The sequence below is a fragment of the Macaca fascicularis genome, chromosome 6 (genome assembly GCF_037993035.2).
Source record: "Macaca fascicularis isolate 582-1 chromosome 6, T2T-MFA8v1.1".
In the NCBI taxonomy this organism is placed as follows: domain Eukaryota; kingdom Metazoa; phylum Chordata; class Mammalia; order Primates; family Cercopithecidae; genus Macaca; species Macaca fascicularis.
In genome coordinates this window covers 60,842,040-60,860,788 of record NC_088380.1, presented here as the reverse complement: position 1 = coordinate 60,860,788, position 18,749 = coordinate 60,842,040, and the positions used below count along the sequence as shown (strand labels likewise).

The 18,749-nt window shown below is 43.8% G+C and overlaps 2 protein-coding genes across 11 annotated transcripts in view; one reads left to right on the top strand and one right to left on the bottom strand.

The window, feature by feature from the left end:
• Positions 1-4,376, top strand: part of PLPP1 (phospholipid phosphatase 1) — a 103,337-nt gene extending 98,961 nt beyond the window's left edge. For all 9 annotated transcript variants that reach the window (XM_073993451.1, XM_065546272.1, XM_005556904.4 and 6 more), the window contains 2 exons: positions 3,219-3,395; positions 3,900-4,376. In XM_073993451.1, the coding sequence (XP_073849552.1) occupies positions 3,219-3,395; positions 3,900-4,028 (306 nt within the window). In that variant the 3' untranslated portion in view covers positions 4,029-4,376. The remainder of the gene's footprint in view (positions 1-3,218; positions 3,396-3,899) is intronic.
• MTREX (Mtr4 exosome RNA helicase) overlaps positions 3,660-18,749 on the bottom strand; it is a 126,356-nt gene continuing 111,266 nt past the window's right edge. For both annotated transcript variants that reach the window (XM_005556905.5, XM_045393716.3), the window contains 2 exons: positions 6,265-6,369; positions 3,660-4,510 (listed from right to left, as the gene is read on the bottom strand). In XM_005556905.5, the coding sequence (XP_005556962.1) occupies positions 4,458-4,510; positions 6,265-6,369 (158 nt within the window). In that variant the 3' untranslated portion in view covers positions 3,660-4,457. The remainder of the gene's footprint in view (positions 4,511-6,264; positions 6,370-18,749) is intronic.

Genomic DNA, 18,749 nt, shown 5'->3' with positions numbered 1-18,749 from the left:
TCCAGCAGTCTCTCTTAGGTGATCTATTCAAAGTGTGATTTATCTAGTACTGTTTTGGTGGTTCTTCAAGCAGAAAGCAAGTACCAGAGGCACTTTAGTCAGCCATCTTGAAACCCACTCCATTGTTTTCTACTAAATGGCTTGCTGTCCTCGACCATTTATGTACCCGTTAGGCATCTTCCTACTACTTTTGAAATTAGAGAACACCTTCATATTTCTGGTATAAATTCCAGAGACAAAATATAGCCCAGCAGATCTCTGGGTGACACCTGGTGTAAGTCATCTAGTCAGTGCAGGGAGATGTGGGTATGCAGGGAGAAGGCAGGGCTATGTGGTCCAAATAGGACTGACTGAATGGGCAATTCCATCTAGAAGGGGAATTTAAAAGTAATCATGTTGCTCCTGAGCCTGTCTGGTACCACACACTGTATTGGTCATAGAGCTCTGTAAGTTCTTACTCTTAAAACAGAAGTAACTGAATGCCTTACCTAGAATGGGTTTAATAGACAAGGTTGGCAAATGGCATGTATGGGGAGGAGAGAAGAGTGGAATCTGCTAAGGAAGGAACCTATACAGCCTTTTTGCTGTTAGCCTTGGCACTGAAACATGAGCTATGTCCCCTCTATCTAGTTCTAATGGAACAGTACTGAGAAGCTTCAGACATTCAACTTTTCAGTGGCAGTTAGGGAAGCTAACGGAATGGACTTTCTTTTAAAGGAAGTCATGTCAAGTGTTTGCTTTGCTCACAATCAAAGTAGAGCCACCAGAAAGACACCTTACCTTTGTTGAACCTACTCATATAGGAAACTTTTGCTGGCAAGATGGGAGGGGAAAAGCCAGTCCGGATTTCTGGGCATGTCAGCTGTGGAACTCAAGTTGACCCAAGGTCTGAGAAATTCAGGGTGTCCACTTTCTTGAGCTCTGCAGAAATGGAAGTCTTCACAGAGCTACACCGAGTACCCTGACCCAGGGAAACACAGTATGGGCACATAGGAAGCACACTCAGGCCATGACTATTTGTCACTAGAGAAGCCAAAGCCTAGAGCACAAGGTTAGGTACAGAACCACAACTGGGGAATCCCAGAACTCTCACGGTGAAATAATTTCTGGGTCTATGGTCAGAGTTTCACTGATGGGGGAAACCTCTATTCTTGGGTAGATGTTCAAGGAGAAAACCAGCTACTTATAGGGGGAAAGACTTCACTTCAAAGTGTTGGAGCATGCTGGGTGTGGAGGCTCATGCCTGTAATCCCAGCACTTTGGGAGGCTGAGGTGGGTGGATCGCCTGAGGTCAGGAGTTCGAGACCAGCCTGACCAACATAGTGAAACCCTGTCACTACTAAAAATACAGAAAATTACCTGGGCGTGGTGGCAGGTGCCTGTAATCCCAGCTACTCGGGAGGCTGAGGCAGGAGGATCACCTGAACCTGGGAGGCGGAGGTTGCAGTGAGCCAAGATTGCACCATTGCACTCCAGTCTGGGCAACAAGAGCAAAACTCTGTCCCCCCCCCACCCCGCCCCCCTTCCCCACAAAAAGTGTTGGAGCTTAGTTGATTACTGATGATGTAAGTAAATGTTAATTCTTTTCACTGGCACGTTGGGGAAGCAATCTGGAGAAAATAATATTCAATATGAGTTTGCAGGCTACCTACAGTTAAAGTCAGGGTTCTTAGAATGAAAATATTGCTACAGGGATTTTAGAATCTTGAAAGAGGAAAGGCCTTGAAGTCCTGGCTCTGAGTTTCCTCCAGGTTGGAAGTAGCATGGGACTAGCTTAAGTCCATTTTATAGTTGATACTTTTGATTTTACAACTCACTTTTTTCACAGCTTGAACGACAAACAAAAATAACGATTCTGCAGAAAGCCAGTGGTACTTAAACTAGCTGATGAGTCAGACTCAGTTAAACAGCTGGTGTGTTCTTTTAGAACTAGATGGTTTATACTAAGTACTTGATAAAATTAGATAAGCCCTGGGTCTTTGCCAGCTTTTGGGAACTGAACACCCATGGCAGTGCCCAGAGAGCTGGGAGTTGATTTGTGTCATCTATTTTAAATAGGCAGTGTCCATGGGGAGAGCTATGTATATTGTTTTCTAAGGTCTGCATTTAATTAAGTCTACAAGTCATAAGTTATTGAACAGAATTTTAAAGGGAATGTTAAAAATTATATTGTTATTGGACTCCCTAAAAAGAATCATTTCTGTATAAAATCTTTAGGGATGCACCCAAAGTCAAAGGCAGACTGACACGAGAAAGGGAAATTTCTTAGGTCTGATTAGTGTACAGAAAAGTCATAGAACTTAAAGGGGGTACAGGTACTACTGAAAGAATACACTTCTTTGCTGGATCGTAACTAACCTACAACCTGTATTACTTGCAAATACAGATTATTTAGTCTCAGTTGCCTTGTTAAATAGTTTGAGGGTAGAAGAGCTCTTTTTGGTGAATTAATCAAATAGTCCCACAGGTTGCCCAGAGCAAGGGCAACCTGTGCCCAGAATGCTAGCACTTTATCCCAAGACTCAGAATTAATGACGATACTGGGTCAGGCGGTGGCGCATGTCTGTAATCACAGCACTTTGAGAGGCCAATGCAGGCAGGTTGCTTGAGACGAGGAGTTTCAGACTAGCCTGCGCAACATAGTGAGACCCTCATCTCTACAAAAAATAAAAATGAAAACAATTAGCTGGGCTCAGTGGCATGTACCTATAGTCCCACCTACTTGGGAAGCTGAGATGGAAGGATTGCTTGAGCCCAGGAGTTTGAGGATGCAGTGAGCTATGACTACATCACTGCACTCCAGTCTGGGCAACAGAGCAAAGCCCCATTTCTTTAAGGAAAACAAACAAACAAAAAAACCAATGGCAGCACTCGTCTTGACTATCAGAATTATAACCCAAATTGCAAGGGGAGGAAGTGTCCCTGAAATCCTGTTTAGAAAACCATAAACAAGGAAACACTTGTTTGTATACAGTTTGAAGGGTGTTACAGCTAGACTGGCAATAGATTCTTCTGAACAAGTTAGTAGGGCAATAGTTTTGTTTCTTTAAAGGATTAACATTTAGGCATTAATGCGTACGTGAATGTTTGCCTAGAAGTCCTGTTCCCTATATAATAATACTTCGATAACCATTTTAAATGCCAACCCTTCTTTAATATAAAACTTTTGCGTTGTTATGTTAAATAAACTATGTTTTCTCTTTATTCTTTTCTTTTAGCTTTATCTTCAAGCCAGGATGAAGGGAGACTGGGCAAGACTCTTACGCCCCACACTGCAATTTGGTCTTGTTGCCGTATCCATTTATGTGGGCCTTTCTCGAGTTTCTGATTACAAACACCACTGGAGTGATGTGTTGACTGGACTCATTCAGGGAGCTCTGGTTGCAGTATTAGTTGTAAGTATACAGGTCAACAGCCTACATCTTGATATTGTTAAACATTTAGATAAGTAAATAGAAAAAAAAAAAAAATCCCCAGTGAGAAAACTGCAGTGGGCAAGAATCTTAGTGTTATTAAAAGTCACTTCAGGATACACAGCAGGTTAAAAACTAGGTTACTCTTTGTAAAACTTGGTATTTTTGTAAAATCTTAGTATTTTTATTGTAAAAAGCTCTGGCTAGAAATAGTTTTTTTAGGGGGCTATAAATTGAAAAAACTAATTCACATGTAGAAATAACTCTTTTATTAAGTATTGGCAAAATGAAGCTATTTGCTGAAGACATAACAAAGCAACTCTTACTTAATTTGGAATAATCTTTAAAAAATCCCAGTTAGTCTCTAATTTTTTATATGCTTTAATCTGTACACCCCCAAAGTATATCCTTTTGTTTATATTTATCTCAGGATGCTGTTGATCACAAGTTTTTAACTTGATCTAAATTAAATGTTTTGCACTGTAGGCTGTATATGTATCGGATTTCTTCAAAGAAAGAACTTCTTTTAAAGAAAGAAAAGAGGAGGACTCTCACACAACTCTGCATGAAACATCAACAACGGGGAATCACTATCAGAGCAATCACCAGCCTTGAAGGGCAGCGGGGTGCCCAGGTGAAGCTGGCCTGTTTTCTAAAGGAAAAGGATTGCCACATGGCAAGAGGATGCATCTTTCTTCCCAGTGTATAAGCCTTTAAAGACTGCTACTGCTGCTATGCCTCTTGGATGCCCACTTCGTGTGTACATAGTTACCTTTAACACAGTGGTTATCTAATAGCTCTAAATTCATTTAAAAAACTCCAAGCCTTCCACCAAAACAGTGCCCCACCTGTATACATTTTTATTAAAAAATGTAATGCTTATGTATAAACATGTATGTAATATGCTTTCTATGAATGATGTCTGATTTAAATACACATATTAAAATGTATGGGACAACCAAATCCACACTTGCAGGCATTTGTAGTCAACTGTAATCAAACAGGTGGTGAATAATTTAAAATCTCACATTCCTTTAGCTGACTCTACAAGTAGAGGCTGGCAGCAAACACAATATCTCTCTTGATTTTGGTGATTCCTAAGAGAAAAGAAAGTAAGGTTTAAACTTTCAAGACCACAAAACACCTAACTTGTCTCTACCGAAGTTTTAAAGCCAGTATACCAACCCCGATTCAACTGGTGAGAGAGCAGCCTGGAAAGTCAAACACCCTGCTGAACACCTAGAGGAATCTGCAGCTACCTCAGTGAGGTGGAAAACAGAAGCCAGACCCCCATTCTTTTGACTTTGAAATACTCCATGGGGGCTGGTCAGGAAGGCGGTATCTAGAACTGTTTAAAAAGATAAATTCTAGGTCGGGGGCGGTGACTCATGCCTGTAATCCCAGCACTTTGGTAGGCCGAGGCGGGAGGATCACCTGAGGTTGGGAGTTCAAGACCAGCCTGACCAACATGGAGAAACCCCGTCTCTACTAGAAATACAAAATTAGCCAGGCGTGCTCGTGCATGCCTATAGTCGCAGCTACTCGGGAGGCTGAGGCAGGAGAATCACTTGAACCTGGGAGGCAGACGTTGCAGTGAGCTGAGATAGCACCACTGCACTCCAGCCTGGGCAACAAGAGCGAAATATATGTGAATACCACTCTGTCTCCACAAAAAAATAAAAATAATAAAAATTAAAAATTAAAAAAAAAATAAATTCTAGGAAGGACTAAACTGTCTAAAGAAATGTAAATCCAAAGACTTGGATTTTCAAACTATATCAGAAGACACTTTTTTTCAGTTCCCATGTTAAAGTCTTTCTAGGCTTAGGAAGGACAAATACAAATTTTGATTACAAATTATTTTTAAAACTTTGACACCTACACTTCAACTCTGAGTCATTAAACAGGCCTGCATTTATCAACAATGTGGAAATATAAGCCAGCTTTTGCAAACCTCTTCTTAGGACACTAAGTTGTTAATAGAAATCACTAGCATTGACTGACTCAGCAACCATGTGGTTACTATTCTTTGATGCTTTAACTTAGTCCTTTTTCTTGGTCAAGATTCAGTAGACATGACAAAACTATTTACAGACATGCTTATGCCCCTTGTCCCCCCACACCACCCCATTACTACTACCTTGGTTTAGCCATCCTTTCTTGATCTGGTCTCCCCGCTTCTACTGTGCTACTCTACAGACTTGCCCTGAATGTAAGAGCAAGAATTACCTTGTAAAGTCCAAGTTAGGGCAGGTCACTCCCAAGCTCCACACCTCCAATCACTGCAGAGTTGAGAAGCCTGCGGCTAGGAACTATGGAATACTTTACTTTCTCACTTCAACCCCTACTACTTTACTCACCGCCCATTCTACTCCAGCCATACTGGCCTCTTGCTGGTGTTCATATATATTAAGCATACACCAAGGGGCTTAATTGCCACCTTCCCTGTGGAGGCCCTAGACCATTGTATCCATCTGCCAATTCTATTGTCTTTTCTGCTTATAGACTTTATCACCATCTGATAAATTTAATTGTTGACTTATTGTCTATCTCCCCACACTAGAATGTAAACTCCATGAAGGCAGGGGTGTCTTTCTGTTCACTGTATTCCCTAGTGCTTAAAACAATGCCTGGCATGTAGTGTACAATTAATATATGTAAATGGATGTATATGTAAAATCTCAACTTTTCCCCCAACACACTAAATTTTATAGAAACACCAGTAGATAGCTCTCCATGACAATGCAGTGAAGAACATCCCAAAATGTCCTCCTGGGTTGTGGTCCAGGGCTCAAGATTTGCTTCACAAAATTGGTCTAAATTAGAAACAGCTTATGCATTTGATACTGACCTTCTGCAAATTTATTTTCCAGCTCAGTGTTTCCAATGGCTTTTGCTGCTTGACACATTTGTCGAAGCAATTCTTCTAGGCGCCTCATACAACGAATTATGCTGCCTGGATAGAAAAGAAACAAAACACCGGTAAAATGGAAATAATCAGGAACAGCAGAATTTTTGTTAAGAGGCAAGGCAGGAGAACACAGGATAATACTCTGAGGGACTTCCCATGAAGTAAATCAGGTAGCAAACCTGTTAGGTACTGGGGAAGGCTACAAAGATGAAAGGCTTAACTCCCACCTTTGACTAATGGTAGAGAAATACCTGTTTACTACTAACGTGCTGACACCTGGTATTAAGCAGGAAAACAAAATGCCCTAGGAGGAGGGAGCAACTTTGGGTGAAGGCTGCAAGGATGACATAATCTGTGTAAGAACCAAGCAGTATCAACAAGGGAAGGACCACCATGACAATGCAGAAAAGCCTGGCAAACCGCAGCCATTCAAGGACCCTGAGTGGCCCAGTGAGGCATCTGGACACCATACCATCTCATAGAATGCAACAGACTGTTTTTAGCAGGAGAGTAACAAGATAAAATTTGTCATTTTAAAGGTGCATTCATTTTTCTTGACCTTAGATTCTTTCATTAGTGCGTTCTTTACAGAGTGTTCTCAAGGAGCACAAGGAAAGAAGCCTTTTCCCATGGGTCTAGAATCTGTCTGAAAAAAGTGTATCAAAGCTGGAGCTATAAACATAGTTTCACTTTTGCTAGACTTGTGCAAAGAGGGGCAGAGATTGTGAGATCCTTTCTCTAAAATGCTTGTGACTTCATTTTTAATATATGAAATACATTAGGAATACCAGTTCTCAAAATGCAATCTGTAGGAACAATGAACTATTTACACTATTATTAAATTAATAATAATTATTTATTTGTTATTTCTATTCTCAGCTGCTAGGAATGCAGGCTCCAATACTGACTTGCAATGAAACAGGAAATCCAATTGCAGAAACTTCTGGGTGTCAAGAGAGAGGGTAGGAATTGGGATAGAGAGGGTAATGTCATATACTTATACAATCAGATATTAAATGTTTATGCAAACAATTATATCCAAAGAGAATTAAATTAGGTAGTGGCTCAAAATATAACCAGATTTTTACCTGAGACGAGATTCTCACAGATCATTCAGGATTGAAATGAAATCCTTTACAAAGTCCTCTGCTGCGTAGGACATTAAAGAGCCAGACACATTCTCAAACATTGTTTTGACTGACTTCAAATGTGTACCAAGAAACACAATGTGATACTGTATATTATTTCACAAATTTTAGTAACTCGTGTTAACCAGAATCTGCAAAAGTTATCAGAGACCAAGCCATTCAAAGTAAATTACTAAGATAAAAAGTAAGGCAAGTAAATGCACATTCAGGCCAGAGAGCACTGTCATGTCACATTTTGTAAACATTTCGATTCAATTTCTGGAAAATTTAGTTTTGACACAGTTTCAGGTAACAAGCAAATTAGGCCACTGGGCACAAGGTTGCATATACAATGGCTGTGGTTGTTGCCCACAGAGTCTCATCAACAAATCACTGGGTGTGTGCATAAACACCAATTGTCCACAGCTGCCTGAAACATAGAGGCTACCCGCCCAGGGATTAATGAAGACTAACGACTAAGTAGTGAATTGTCTAGCATCTCTCCTACCTACTATGGTTCTCTGTAATCCAAGGGCTCTCCTTACGCCCAGCTTTGGAAGTCATCCTGCCTCATCAGCCTGACTAGGTGCTAGACAAAAGTTTTAAAGCCATGACCCATCATAGGCTAAATGAAGCTGACCAAAACCGAAACAAAACCAAACTACATTAACCTACTGGTTTGTTACAATTTTTTTCTTTTGGTCCTGCCAGAGTAGAAAGAGAAATCCAGTTCTTTCTAGTTATTGTCTTTAAAAAATTTTTCAAATAGTGGTAAAATATAAAACATAAAATCCACCTTTTTAACCATAAAGTATACAATTCAGTTACTGCCCTTTTTTATATTGAGGTTTACTACATTCTGGAAAAACTCACATGGAGATAGAATTCACACACCATAAAATTATTTTAAATAAGTGTACAACTGAGTGGTTTTTAGTATATTCAGACTTGTGTAACCATCATCATTATCTAATTTTAGAGCATTTTTACCACCCCCAAAAAACCCTGTTCCCATTAAAGCAGTTACATGTCTTCTGGACAGCCCATGGCAACCACTAATATGCTCTGTCTCTATGAATCTGCCTATTCTGGACATCTCATATAAGTGAAATTATACACTATGTGGCCTTTGTGTCTGCCTTCTTTCAACTTAATGTATTCAAGGTTTGTCCATATTGTAGCATGAGTCAGTATGTCTTTTCTTTTTTATAACTGAAAGCTGTTCCATTTAATCTTTATTAAAATGGAACACCTTGCCATTTAGAATGGCAAAAACCAAATTTATTTTGCACCAACCTAATATATACCATACTTTATTCATCTATTGATGGACACTTGGAACTATATGCTTTTATTTAAGAGCAATTTTAATAAACATCACCATTACCCGGTTGATGAACAAAACAGCATCATTCTCATTAAGGACAGTAAGCAGCAGATTTTCCAGAACAGAATTTCTGCCTTCAGCTTTCTGGCATACCCTAAAGCAGTTTCCCACAGTTCATGCTCTGACCCTAATACTCCTGTCTAGCTTGGCCTGAGGTTAGAATCACACATGTATCTTGCAACTACTTACCGCTAAACCCCAGTTTAGGCTGAACCCTTTCTTGAGAGCAGAGACTGCTGCTCACACTGTAACTAGCACGGTGCCTGATTCCCACTAGGGTCTCAGCATTATTCATCAAATGAGTAAGTATCAGGTACTCAAATTGTGCCAAAATGTAAAGACAGAAACAATTACAAATAAATTGTTACTCTATTATTATTAGCAATAATACTTTTAAAAGACAAATCCACTGGAAAACCATTCATGACACTGATGATGCTAAGAAAGGGTTAAACTGCTACTTGAAAGGCATGTGAGAGAATGTGTGGTGGGGACAGAGTTGAGAAATGCACTTCACAGCATTTGCTTTCAAAACATGTGGCATACAGAGGGAGGAGAATTGAAAAAAAAAAGCGTATGGCAGGCAGAGGTACAGTAAATAGTTTCAAGAGATAATTCATCATAGAAGTTTTCCTAATGACACTTGCTCAGTGGAAAGCAAATCCTTTGTCATCCTTCACAGTTAAGAGTACAATGTTGTTTATGTAGAGTCGGAAATAAATAGTAACAGCCTCTGGATTGCTTGACTAAAACCCTAGGCATCAGCCCATACAAATATTTTGTTTAAACTATCATTCAAATTTAGTTTAATGGAAATAAAAAAACAGCTACATTCTATCATTTTTTTTCAGGGTGATAATAAATACTTAAATAGTCTTCAAAATTTCTCAACTGAATCACAGTATGAACTTTTCTTTTGCATTGGACACCCCCCAAAAACACGGTTTTAATCACTACAGCATTAACTGCCTCAGTTAATGTTTGAAGAATACTTAAAACTACTTCTGAGGCTCAGGATATGAAATGACCACTTTTATTTTCATATAAAAAGAAAACTAAGAATATTATTAGGAACAAATATGGTTTGCACACAGCACATTAGAAAGTTCCAATGCAATTATTATCTGTCTGTAAAAACAGACACACTGTACTGTGTGCTACAGCTTTGATTACCATATTTTTCCAATCATAAAACATGTATAGGCGGGGTGCAGTGGCTCATGCCTGTAATCTCAACACCTTGGGAGGCCGAAGCAGGTGGATCGTTTGATCCCAGGAGTTTGAGACCAGCCTATGCTTCATGGTAAAATCCTCTCTACAAAAATTAGCTGGGCATGGTGGTGCATGCTTGTAGTCCCAGCTACCTTGGAGGCTGAGGTGGGAGGATCACTTAAGAGCCAAGATCATGCCACTGCACTCCAGCCTGGGTGACAGAGCCAGACCCTGTTGCAAAAAATAAACAAACCCACCACATACAATAACGAGATGAGGAGAGAATGGCTATTCTTGAAATGGAAGCACTATATAACACTATAAAAATAAAAGAGATAATCAGTATCCTAAGATGAAGGGGTGGCCTGCCCCTCCACACCTGTGGGCGTTTCTCCTTAGGTGGAATGAGAAACTTGAGAAAAGAAATGAGTTTCTTCACAGAATTGGAAAAAACTGCTTTAAAGTTCATATGGAACCAAAAAAGAGCCCGCATCTCCAAGACAATCCTAAGTCAAAAGAACAAAGCTGGAGGCATCACGCTACCTGACTTCAAACTATACTACAAGGCTACAGTAACCAAAACAGCATGGTACTGGTACCAAAACAGAGATATAGACCAATGGAACAGAACAGAGTCCTCAGAAATAATACCACACATCTACAGCCATCTGATCTTTGACAAACCTGAGAGAAACAAGAAATGGGGAAAGGATTCCCTATTTAATAAATGGTGCTGGGAAAATTGGCTAGCCATAAGTAGAAAGCTGAAACTGGATCCTTTCCTTACTCCTTATATGAAAATTAATTCAAGATGGATTAGAGACTTAAATGTTAGACCTAATACCATAAAAATCCTAGAGGAAAACCTAGGTAGTACCATTCAGGACATAGGCATGGGCAAAGACTTCATGTCTAAAACACCAAAAGCAACGGCAGCAAAAGCCAATATTGACAAATGGGATCTCATTAAACTAAAGAGCTTCTGCACAGCAAAAGAAACTACCATCAGAGTGAACAGGCAACCTACAGAATGAGAGAAAAATTTTGCAATCTACTCGTCTGACAAAGGGCTAATATCCAGAATCTACAAAGAACTCAAACAAATTTACAAGAAAAAAACAAACAACCCCATCAAAAAGTGGGCAAAGGATATGAACAGACATTTCTCAAAAGAAGACATTCATACAGCCAACAGACACATGAAAAAATGCTCATCATCACTGGCCATCAGAGAAATGCAAATCAAAACCACAATGAGATACCATCTCACACCAGTTAGAATGGCGATCATTAAAAAGTCAGGAAACAACAGGTGCTGGAGAGGATGTGGAGAAATAGGAACACTTTTACACTGTTGGTGGGATTGTAAACTAGTTCAACCATTATGGAAAACAGTATGGCGATTCCTCAAGGATCTAGAACTAGATGTACCATATGACCCAGCCATCCCATTACTGGGTATATACCCAAAGGATTATAAACCATGCTGCTATAAAGACACATGCACACGTATGTTTATTGCGGCACTATTCACAATAGCAAAGACTTGGAATCAACCCAAATGTCCATCGGTGACAGACTGGATTAAGAAAATGTGGCACATATACACCATGGAATACTATGCAGCCATCAAAAAGGATGAGTTTGTGTCCTTTGTAGGGACATGGATGCAGCTGGAAACCATCATTCTTAGCAAACTATCACAAGAACAGAAAACCAAACACCGCATGTTCTCACTCATAGGTGGGAACTGAACAATGAGATCACTTGGACTCAGGAAGGGGAACATCACACACAGGGGCCTATCATGGGGAGGGGGGAGGGGGGAGGGGGGAGGGGGGAGGGATTGCATTGGGAGTTATACCTGATGTAAATGACGAGTTGATGGGTGCAGCACACCAACATGGCACAAGTATACATATGTAACAAACCTGCACGTTATGCACATGTACCCTACAACTTAAAGTATAATAATAATAATAAATAAATTGGCCGGGCGCGGTGGCTCAAGCCTGTAATCCCAGCACTTTGGGAGGCCGAGACGGGCGGATCACAAGGTCAGGAGATCGAGACCATCCTGGCTAACACAATGAAACCCCGTCTCCACTAAAAATACAAAAAAATTAGCCGGGCGTGGTGGCGGCACCTGTAGTCCCAGCTACTCGGGAGGCTGAGGCAGGAGAATGGCGGGAACCCGGGAGGCGGAGCTTGCAGTGAGCCGAGATCGCGCCACTGCACTCCAGCCTGGGCGACAGAGCGAGACTCCGCCTCAAAAAAAAAAAAAAAAAAATAATAATAATAAATAAATTAAAAAAAAAATAAGGCACAAGATACGGATTCAAGTTTATTTTCTTTTTTGGCATATGGGTATCCAATGATTCTAATATCACTTATTGAAAAAACTATCCTACCTCCATTAAACTGCATTTGACCCTTTGTCAAAAAAAAAAAAAAAAAAAAAAAAGAAATGAGACACAGAGACAAAGCATAGAGAAAGAAAAAGTGGGCGCAGGGGACCAGCGCTCAGCATACAAAAGACCCACCCCGGCACCGTTCTCTGAGTTCCCTCAGGATTTACTGATCATTATCTTTACCATCTTAGAAAAGGGAAGTGGTAGGATAATAGGATCATAGTAGGGAGAAGGTCAGCAGTAAGACATATGAATAAAGATCTCTGTGACATGAATAAGTTTAAGGAAAAGTGCTGTGCCTTGATATGCATATGCAAACATCTCCTTAAACCTTTTTAGTGCATGAAGAGCAGCACTGCTGCTAGCACACCCCACCTTCAGCCCTAAGGCGGTTTTCTCCTTTCTCAGTAAATAGAACATACAATTGGGTTTTATGTTCCATTGCCCAGGGACAGGCAGGAGACAGATGCTTTTCTCTATCTCAACTGCCAAGAGGCCTTCTTTCCTCTTATACTAGTCCTCCTCAGCACAGACCCTTCATGGGTGTCAGACTGGGGGACGATCAGGCCTTTCCCTTCCCACGAGGTAATATTTCAGATTATCACATGGGGAGAAACCTTGGACAATACCTAGCTTTCCTAGGCAGAGAGGTCCCTGTGACCTTCCGCAGTGTATGTGTCCCTGGGTACTTGAGATTAAGAGAATGGTGATGACTTTTAACCAGCAAGCTGGCAGGCACTTGTTTAACAAAGCACATCCTGCACAGCCCAAAATCCATTAAACCTTGAGTCACCACAGCGCATGTCTCTTGCAAGGGCAGGGTTGGGGGCAGGGTTACAGATTAACACCATCTCAAATACAGAACAAAATGGAGTCTCTTATGTCTACTTCTTTCTATATAGACACAGTAACAGTCTGATCTCTCTTTTACCCGCACTAAGAAAATGAAGGTTCTCATTTTTTGCTACTTATATCAAAAAATAGTTTTAAGGGTGAATACATAGTATATCCCAACTTTTAGAAAGGTTTAAGCTGATCTACTGGCTCACACACAAGAAAAATATAAAAATTATGCTGATGTTAGATCTAACTTCAAGTTAGAGCTAAAAAAATGTATTTCTCAAATTTTCAAACTGAGATTTCAAGCAAACTCTGATGTAGAAATAGCCCCTGAGTAACTGAAAGACTTCAGGAATGCCAGTATGTGTAAGGGTAAACTGAGGCTGGAGCCAAACCAGGAACGAAGACACAAAGCAAATGGCAGTGAGAACAGCTTTTATTAGGGCTTGCAGGTGAGGTTCCTCGGTCCAAAGGCGTGGGCCAAGGAAGTCGCGCTGAGGGAGGAGGGTACGGGCTTTTTAGAGGTAGGGAAGCTGGTTGTGCAAACAGGGCCTGGGGGGTCTTGAAGCTACTAGGGCAGGAGTTGAGTAAGGGTCATGGGGAAGGGGTCTTTGGAAACTGTTAACCGTAACTGCTGTTTACGAACTTGTGGAATGCAGGTGAGCTGCAGGTCATAGGGGAGTGTGGTTGCCCAGCCGGAATCTCTGACGTATGTTACGTCTGAGGGTGTGTTCAAAGAGGAAGGGAAGTCTTTAACAAAAGGCCTGCTACGCCGGGTAACGCTGCCATGTTGGGTCTAGATTCCTGCCTAACATTCCAACCTCTTTCTAATAAGAAAATGGGGCGACGTGTTCATCTGGCTGCTTCCAGCTGGTATGGGTCGTCGTGGGGTTCTTTGGAGGTCGGAACTCGGGTATGGGGTGGAGCAGCATCTGACTGAAAGTGACCTGGGAGACTTCTTTCATGCAGTCCTGGATGAAGTGGAGGACACAGGGAGCTATGAGTAGCAAGAAGCCAGCGATTAGTAAGGGGCTTAGAAAGGGTAGGACTTAATCGGCCACAGACGACTGCCACCACCTAAGTGAGGGCCTTGATCCGAGGTTTTTCCCGAATCTTTTCTAGAGTGAGGAGATTGGTTTCTACTAGTCCTGACTCATTGATGTAGTGTTCGGCCGGGAAGGGAAAAGGAGGCGGTTAGGTTAGAGGAGTTAAAAGGTCTGGGTAAAGGTACCGCAACCAGTGGGGGCTTATTCAAGGCTATACACAAGAAACAACGAGAGATGTTGTGTACCTCGGCCGTGTGTACCACTTGAGCCCCTTCCATGACTAAGGTTAGCCACGAAAAAGGGTTGCTGCTGTCCTGGGGCTTGCTGCCTGGGCTACAGCTGAGATGGCTTCCTCCTGTTGTCTGATGTCAGAGGCCAGGCTGACGAGGCTGCTTACGACCTTAATGTAGGCCTTAAAGATCCTGAGTTGGGCCACGGGATAAGACTCACTGTGCCCACCAGTCCTAGGAAGGACTCTTCCGCATCCTGAGGAGGCTGGAGAATTGCAATGAGGCTTATTCTATCTGCTGTGAGGCTTTTTGTAGTGGGTGTGAGGAGTATGCCTAGGTAGGTGACAGAAGGGCTGCAAAGTTGAGCCTTAGCTGGGGTAACCTGATAACCTCGGTCGCCTAGAAAATTTAAAAGTGCAGCAGTACCTGCAAGGGAGCTCTCCTAGGAAGGACTACATAGTAATAAGTCATCGACATACTGCAACAGTGTGCTGTAGGTCAGGGGACGGAGGACAACATCCTGTGCCAGTGCCTGTCCGAAAAAATGGGGGCTATCACAGAACCTTTGAGGCAAAACAGTCCAAGTCAGCTGGGAAGAAATATGAGTGTCTGGATCTTCCAATGTAAAAGCAAACAGAAAGTGGCAGTCTGGGTGTAGAGGGATGGTAAAGAAGGCATCCTTCAGGTCAAGGACAGTGAAATGGGTGGTGTCAGCGGCAACGCGCGAGAGGAGAGTATATGGATTAGGAATAACTGGAAAGGTAGGGACCACTGCCTCATTGATGAGGTGTAGGTCCTGCACGAGACGATAGGCCCCAGAGCTTTTCCGTACAGGGAGGATAGGAGTATTGCTTGGTGAGTTGGCTGGAACAGGCGTGTAATGATAGGTTTTAATCCCTGTCGATGTTCAAAGGAGATAGGGAACTGGGGTCTAGAAGGGAACTTGGAAGGATCTTTTAGCCGGATGCGGACCGGAGTGTGGTGCTGGGCAATGATCGGGGTGGAGGTGTCCCACACCTTAGGGTTAATGGGGACTGGAAATGGGAGATGGGGGTCAGGCTGGCAGGGTTTGTCAGGTGAGAGAAGGGGGAAGAGGAACGCAAGGTGTGGGCAGGGGTTGGGTCGGAAGTGAACTGAGGCCCCTAGCTTGGAGAGGAGGTCTCATCCTAACAAGGGGACTGGGCACGAAGGAATGATAAGAAAGGAGTGCGAGAAGAGGGAGCCATCCAGGCGGCAAGACAGAGGAGGAGTCTGGCGGTAGGTGGAGGGAGTGCCATCAATTCCCATGACTGTGACAGTGGAGGGGTGGCTGGGGCCACTGAAGGAAGGCAAAACAGAGTAGGCAGCCTCCATGTCCATAAGGAAGGATATGGACTTACCCGCTACCTGGAGCATGACCCTGGGCTCGGCGAGAGTGAGAGGGGTCCCCGAGTCTGGGCCTCTTCAATCTTTGTCAGTGTCGAGGAGCTGGAAGGCGCCTCCAACACCTGGAGGAGGGTCGTCACGTGGAGGCGCAGCGACTGTCCTTAGGTTGGGGCAGTCTGACCTCCAGTGGCCCATCTGCCGACAGTTCGGACAGGGGCGAGCTGGCTCCTTTGGGTTAGGGCACTGCCTGGCCCAGTGGCTGTCATTGCCGCTCTTGAAGCAGGCACCAGATGGCGCTCAGGTAGTACCTCCTTTCTGGGAGCTCCTGGAGCCGGCCGGCCTCAGGGCTGCTACCAAGGCCTGAGTTTGGAGTTGTACCTTCTGTTTTAGCCTGGCCTGTTGTTGGGCCTCAGCTGCTTCTTCCCTGGAGTTGTGGACCTTGAAGGCCAGTTTGACTAAATCCTGGATGGCAGTTTAAGGGCCTTCCTCTGCCTTTTTAAACTTTTTTTGGATATTGGGGGCTGACTAAGAAATGAAATATGAGGCCAAGACGGTCCCCCCTGTGGGGGAGGCAGGGTCAAGGCAGGTGTACTGAATAAGAGCCTCAGTCAGCTGGTTAAGAAAAACAGCCGGATTTTCATCTGCGCCTTGGACTACCTCCTTTAGTTTGTTAAAGGTGACTGATTTGTTAGAGGCTGCCTGCATGCCGGCAAGAAGGCACTGAACCATCATGTCTCGGCGGCAGCGGCCTGCCTGCCCTACATGGTAGTCCCAGTCGGGCTCAGCTGAGGGCACTGCCTCGGTGCCGACTGGCCTGGCAGGGTCAGTTAAATGAACCTGGTTAGCATGTTGCCTGGCTGCCGCTAGGATGCGTTCCTGCTCCTCAGGAGACAGGGTTGGGGTCATAACGACATGAAGGTCGTGCCAGGTGAGATCATATGCCTGGCATAGATACCTAAACTCTTTGATATAACGAGTAGGATTGGCCAAAAAGGAGCCTGCACGCTCCTCAACCTTAGACAAGTCTGCCAATGAAAACAGCACATGGGCCCGGACTACTCCTTCAGGGTCCGCCACCTCTCGTAAGGGGCACAGGAGGTTGGTCCTGGACTGAGTATGGGTTGAGACAGGCGAGGAAGGGGAGGAGGTGGAGGTAGGGGATACAGAATCTGTCCGGTTTGGCAAGGGCACAGGAGGGGGGAAAAGGTGGGGAGGCGTTGATGAGGATGGGGATAATGGTGGGTCAGGGTAAGGAGGAGGTTGGGCGGGAGACTGGAGGGGTGGTGGGGATAGTGTGTCAGGAGGCTCAGAAAAAGAGGAGGAATCATCCCTCTCCTTGCTCGCGGGAAGAGACTTTGCAAGCAGAACTTCAGCTAACGAGCATTGGGCGCAGAGATCTGGGTGAGAACGCAAGTCCTAAAAGGCCTGAACATAGGGTATCTCGGACCATTTGCCTAGTCTCTTGTAGAAGTTGGTCAGATCTGTGAGAATGTTAAAGTCTAGAGTGCCTTCTGCAGGCCACTGAGACTGATTATCCAATTTATATTGCGGCCATGCTATACAGAAGAAAATGAGCTGCTTTCGTTTTACGTCTTGGCTGAGACTTAAAGTCTGGAGATTCGCCAAGAGGCACCCCAGAGGGGATTTTCGGTTTGGTTTGAACTGGGTAGTTCCCATGGTCTCAAGGCGGGCGGTCTGGAGGCAATGGGAGTGTCCTCCCACTGCCACGCAGAGTGCGGGGTACGGTGGCTTCCGGGGAGGTTGGATGTCTCCTAGTCCACAGTGCCACGGTCACAGCTGACCAGAGAGAGCCCCTGACGCAGCCGCGCGTTTCGGACAGGGACTCCCGGAGGGAGCCTTCAGGACAGGGGGGAAACTTACCCAGCAGTGATCGAATTGAGTCAAATTTGGTGAGACGGCTCCAGGCTTGAGGAGGGGATCCCGGCTCGGGGAGAGGACAGCCCGCCCGACGCGGCAGGGGTCCGGGGAGTGGGGTCTCCTCCCGGCACCAAATGTAAGGGGAAACTGAGGCTGGAGCCGAACCAGGAACGAAGACACAAGGCAAATGGCAGGGAGAATAGCCTTTTATTAGGGCTTGTGGGCGAGGTTCCTCGGTCCAAAGGTGGGGGCCGAGGAAGTTGCGCTGAGGGAGGAGGGTACGGGCTTTTTATAGCCCGAGAGGTAGGGAAGCTGGTTGTGCAAACAGGGCCTGGGAGGTCTTGAAACTACTAGGGCAGGAGTTGAGTAAGGGTCACGGGGAAGGGGTCTTTGGAAACTGTTAACCGAAACTGCTGTTTACGAACTTGTGGAATGCAGGTGAGCTGTAAGTCATGGGGGAGTGTGGTTGCCCAGTCAGAACCTCTGACGTATGTAAGTCTGAGGGTGTGTTCAAAGAGGAAGGGAAGTCTTTAACAAAAGGCCTGCTACGCTGGGTAACACCGCCATGTTAGGTCTAGATTCCTGCCTAACAGTATGCTGTGGAAAAAGTCAACTCATAGCTGGCAACTAGTACGAGCTACAAACCATCTTCAATTTGGCAGTTTAGGATTCATCTTCCATACTGTGGTAACTTCCACTTAGGCAGAAAGAACAGAAAAAATAATCCATTAAGACAATTTTATATTAATTCCTAGATTTTTAAAAAAATATACTCATCTGACAGGCCAGGTCTACTGCCCCTGCTTTTTACTTTTTTTTTTTGAGACAGTGTCTTGCTCTGTCGCCTAGGCTGGAGTGCAGTGGCGGTGATCTCGGCTCACTGCAAGCTCCACCTCCCGGGTTCACGCCATTCTCCTGCCTCAGCCTCC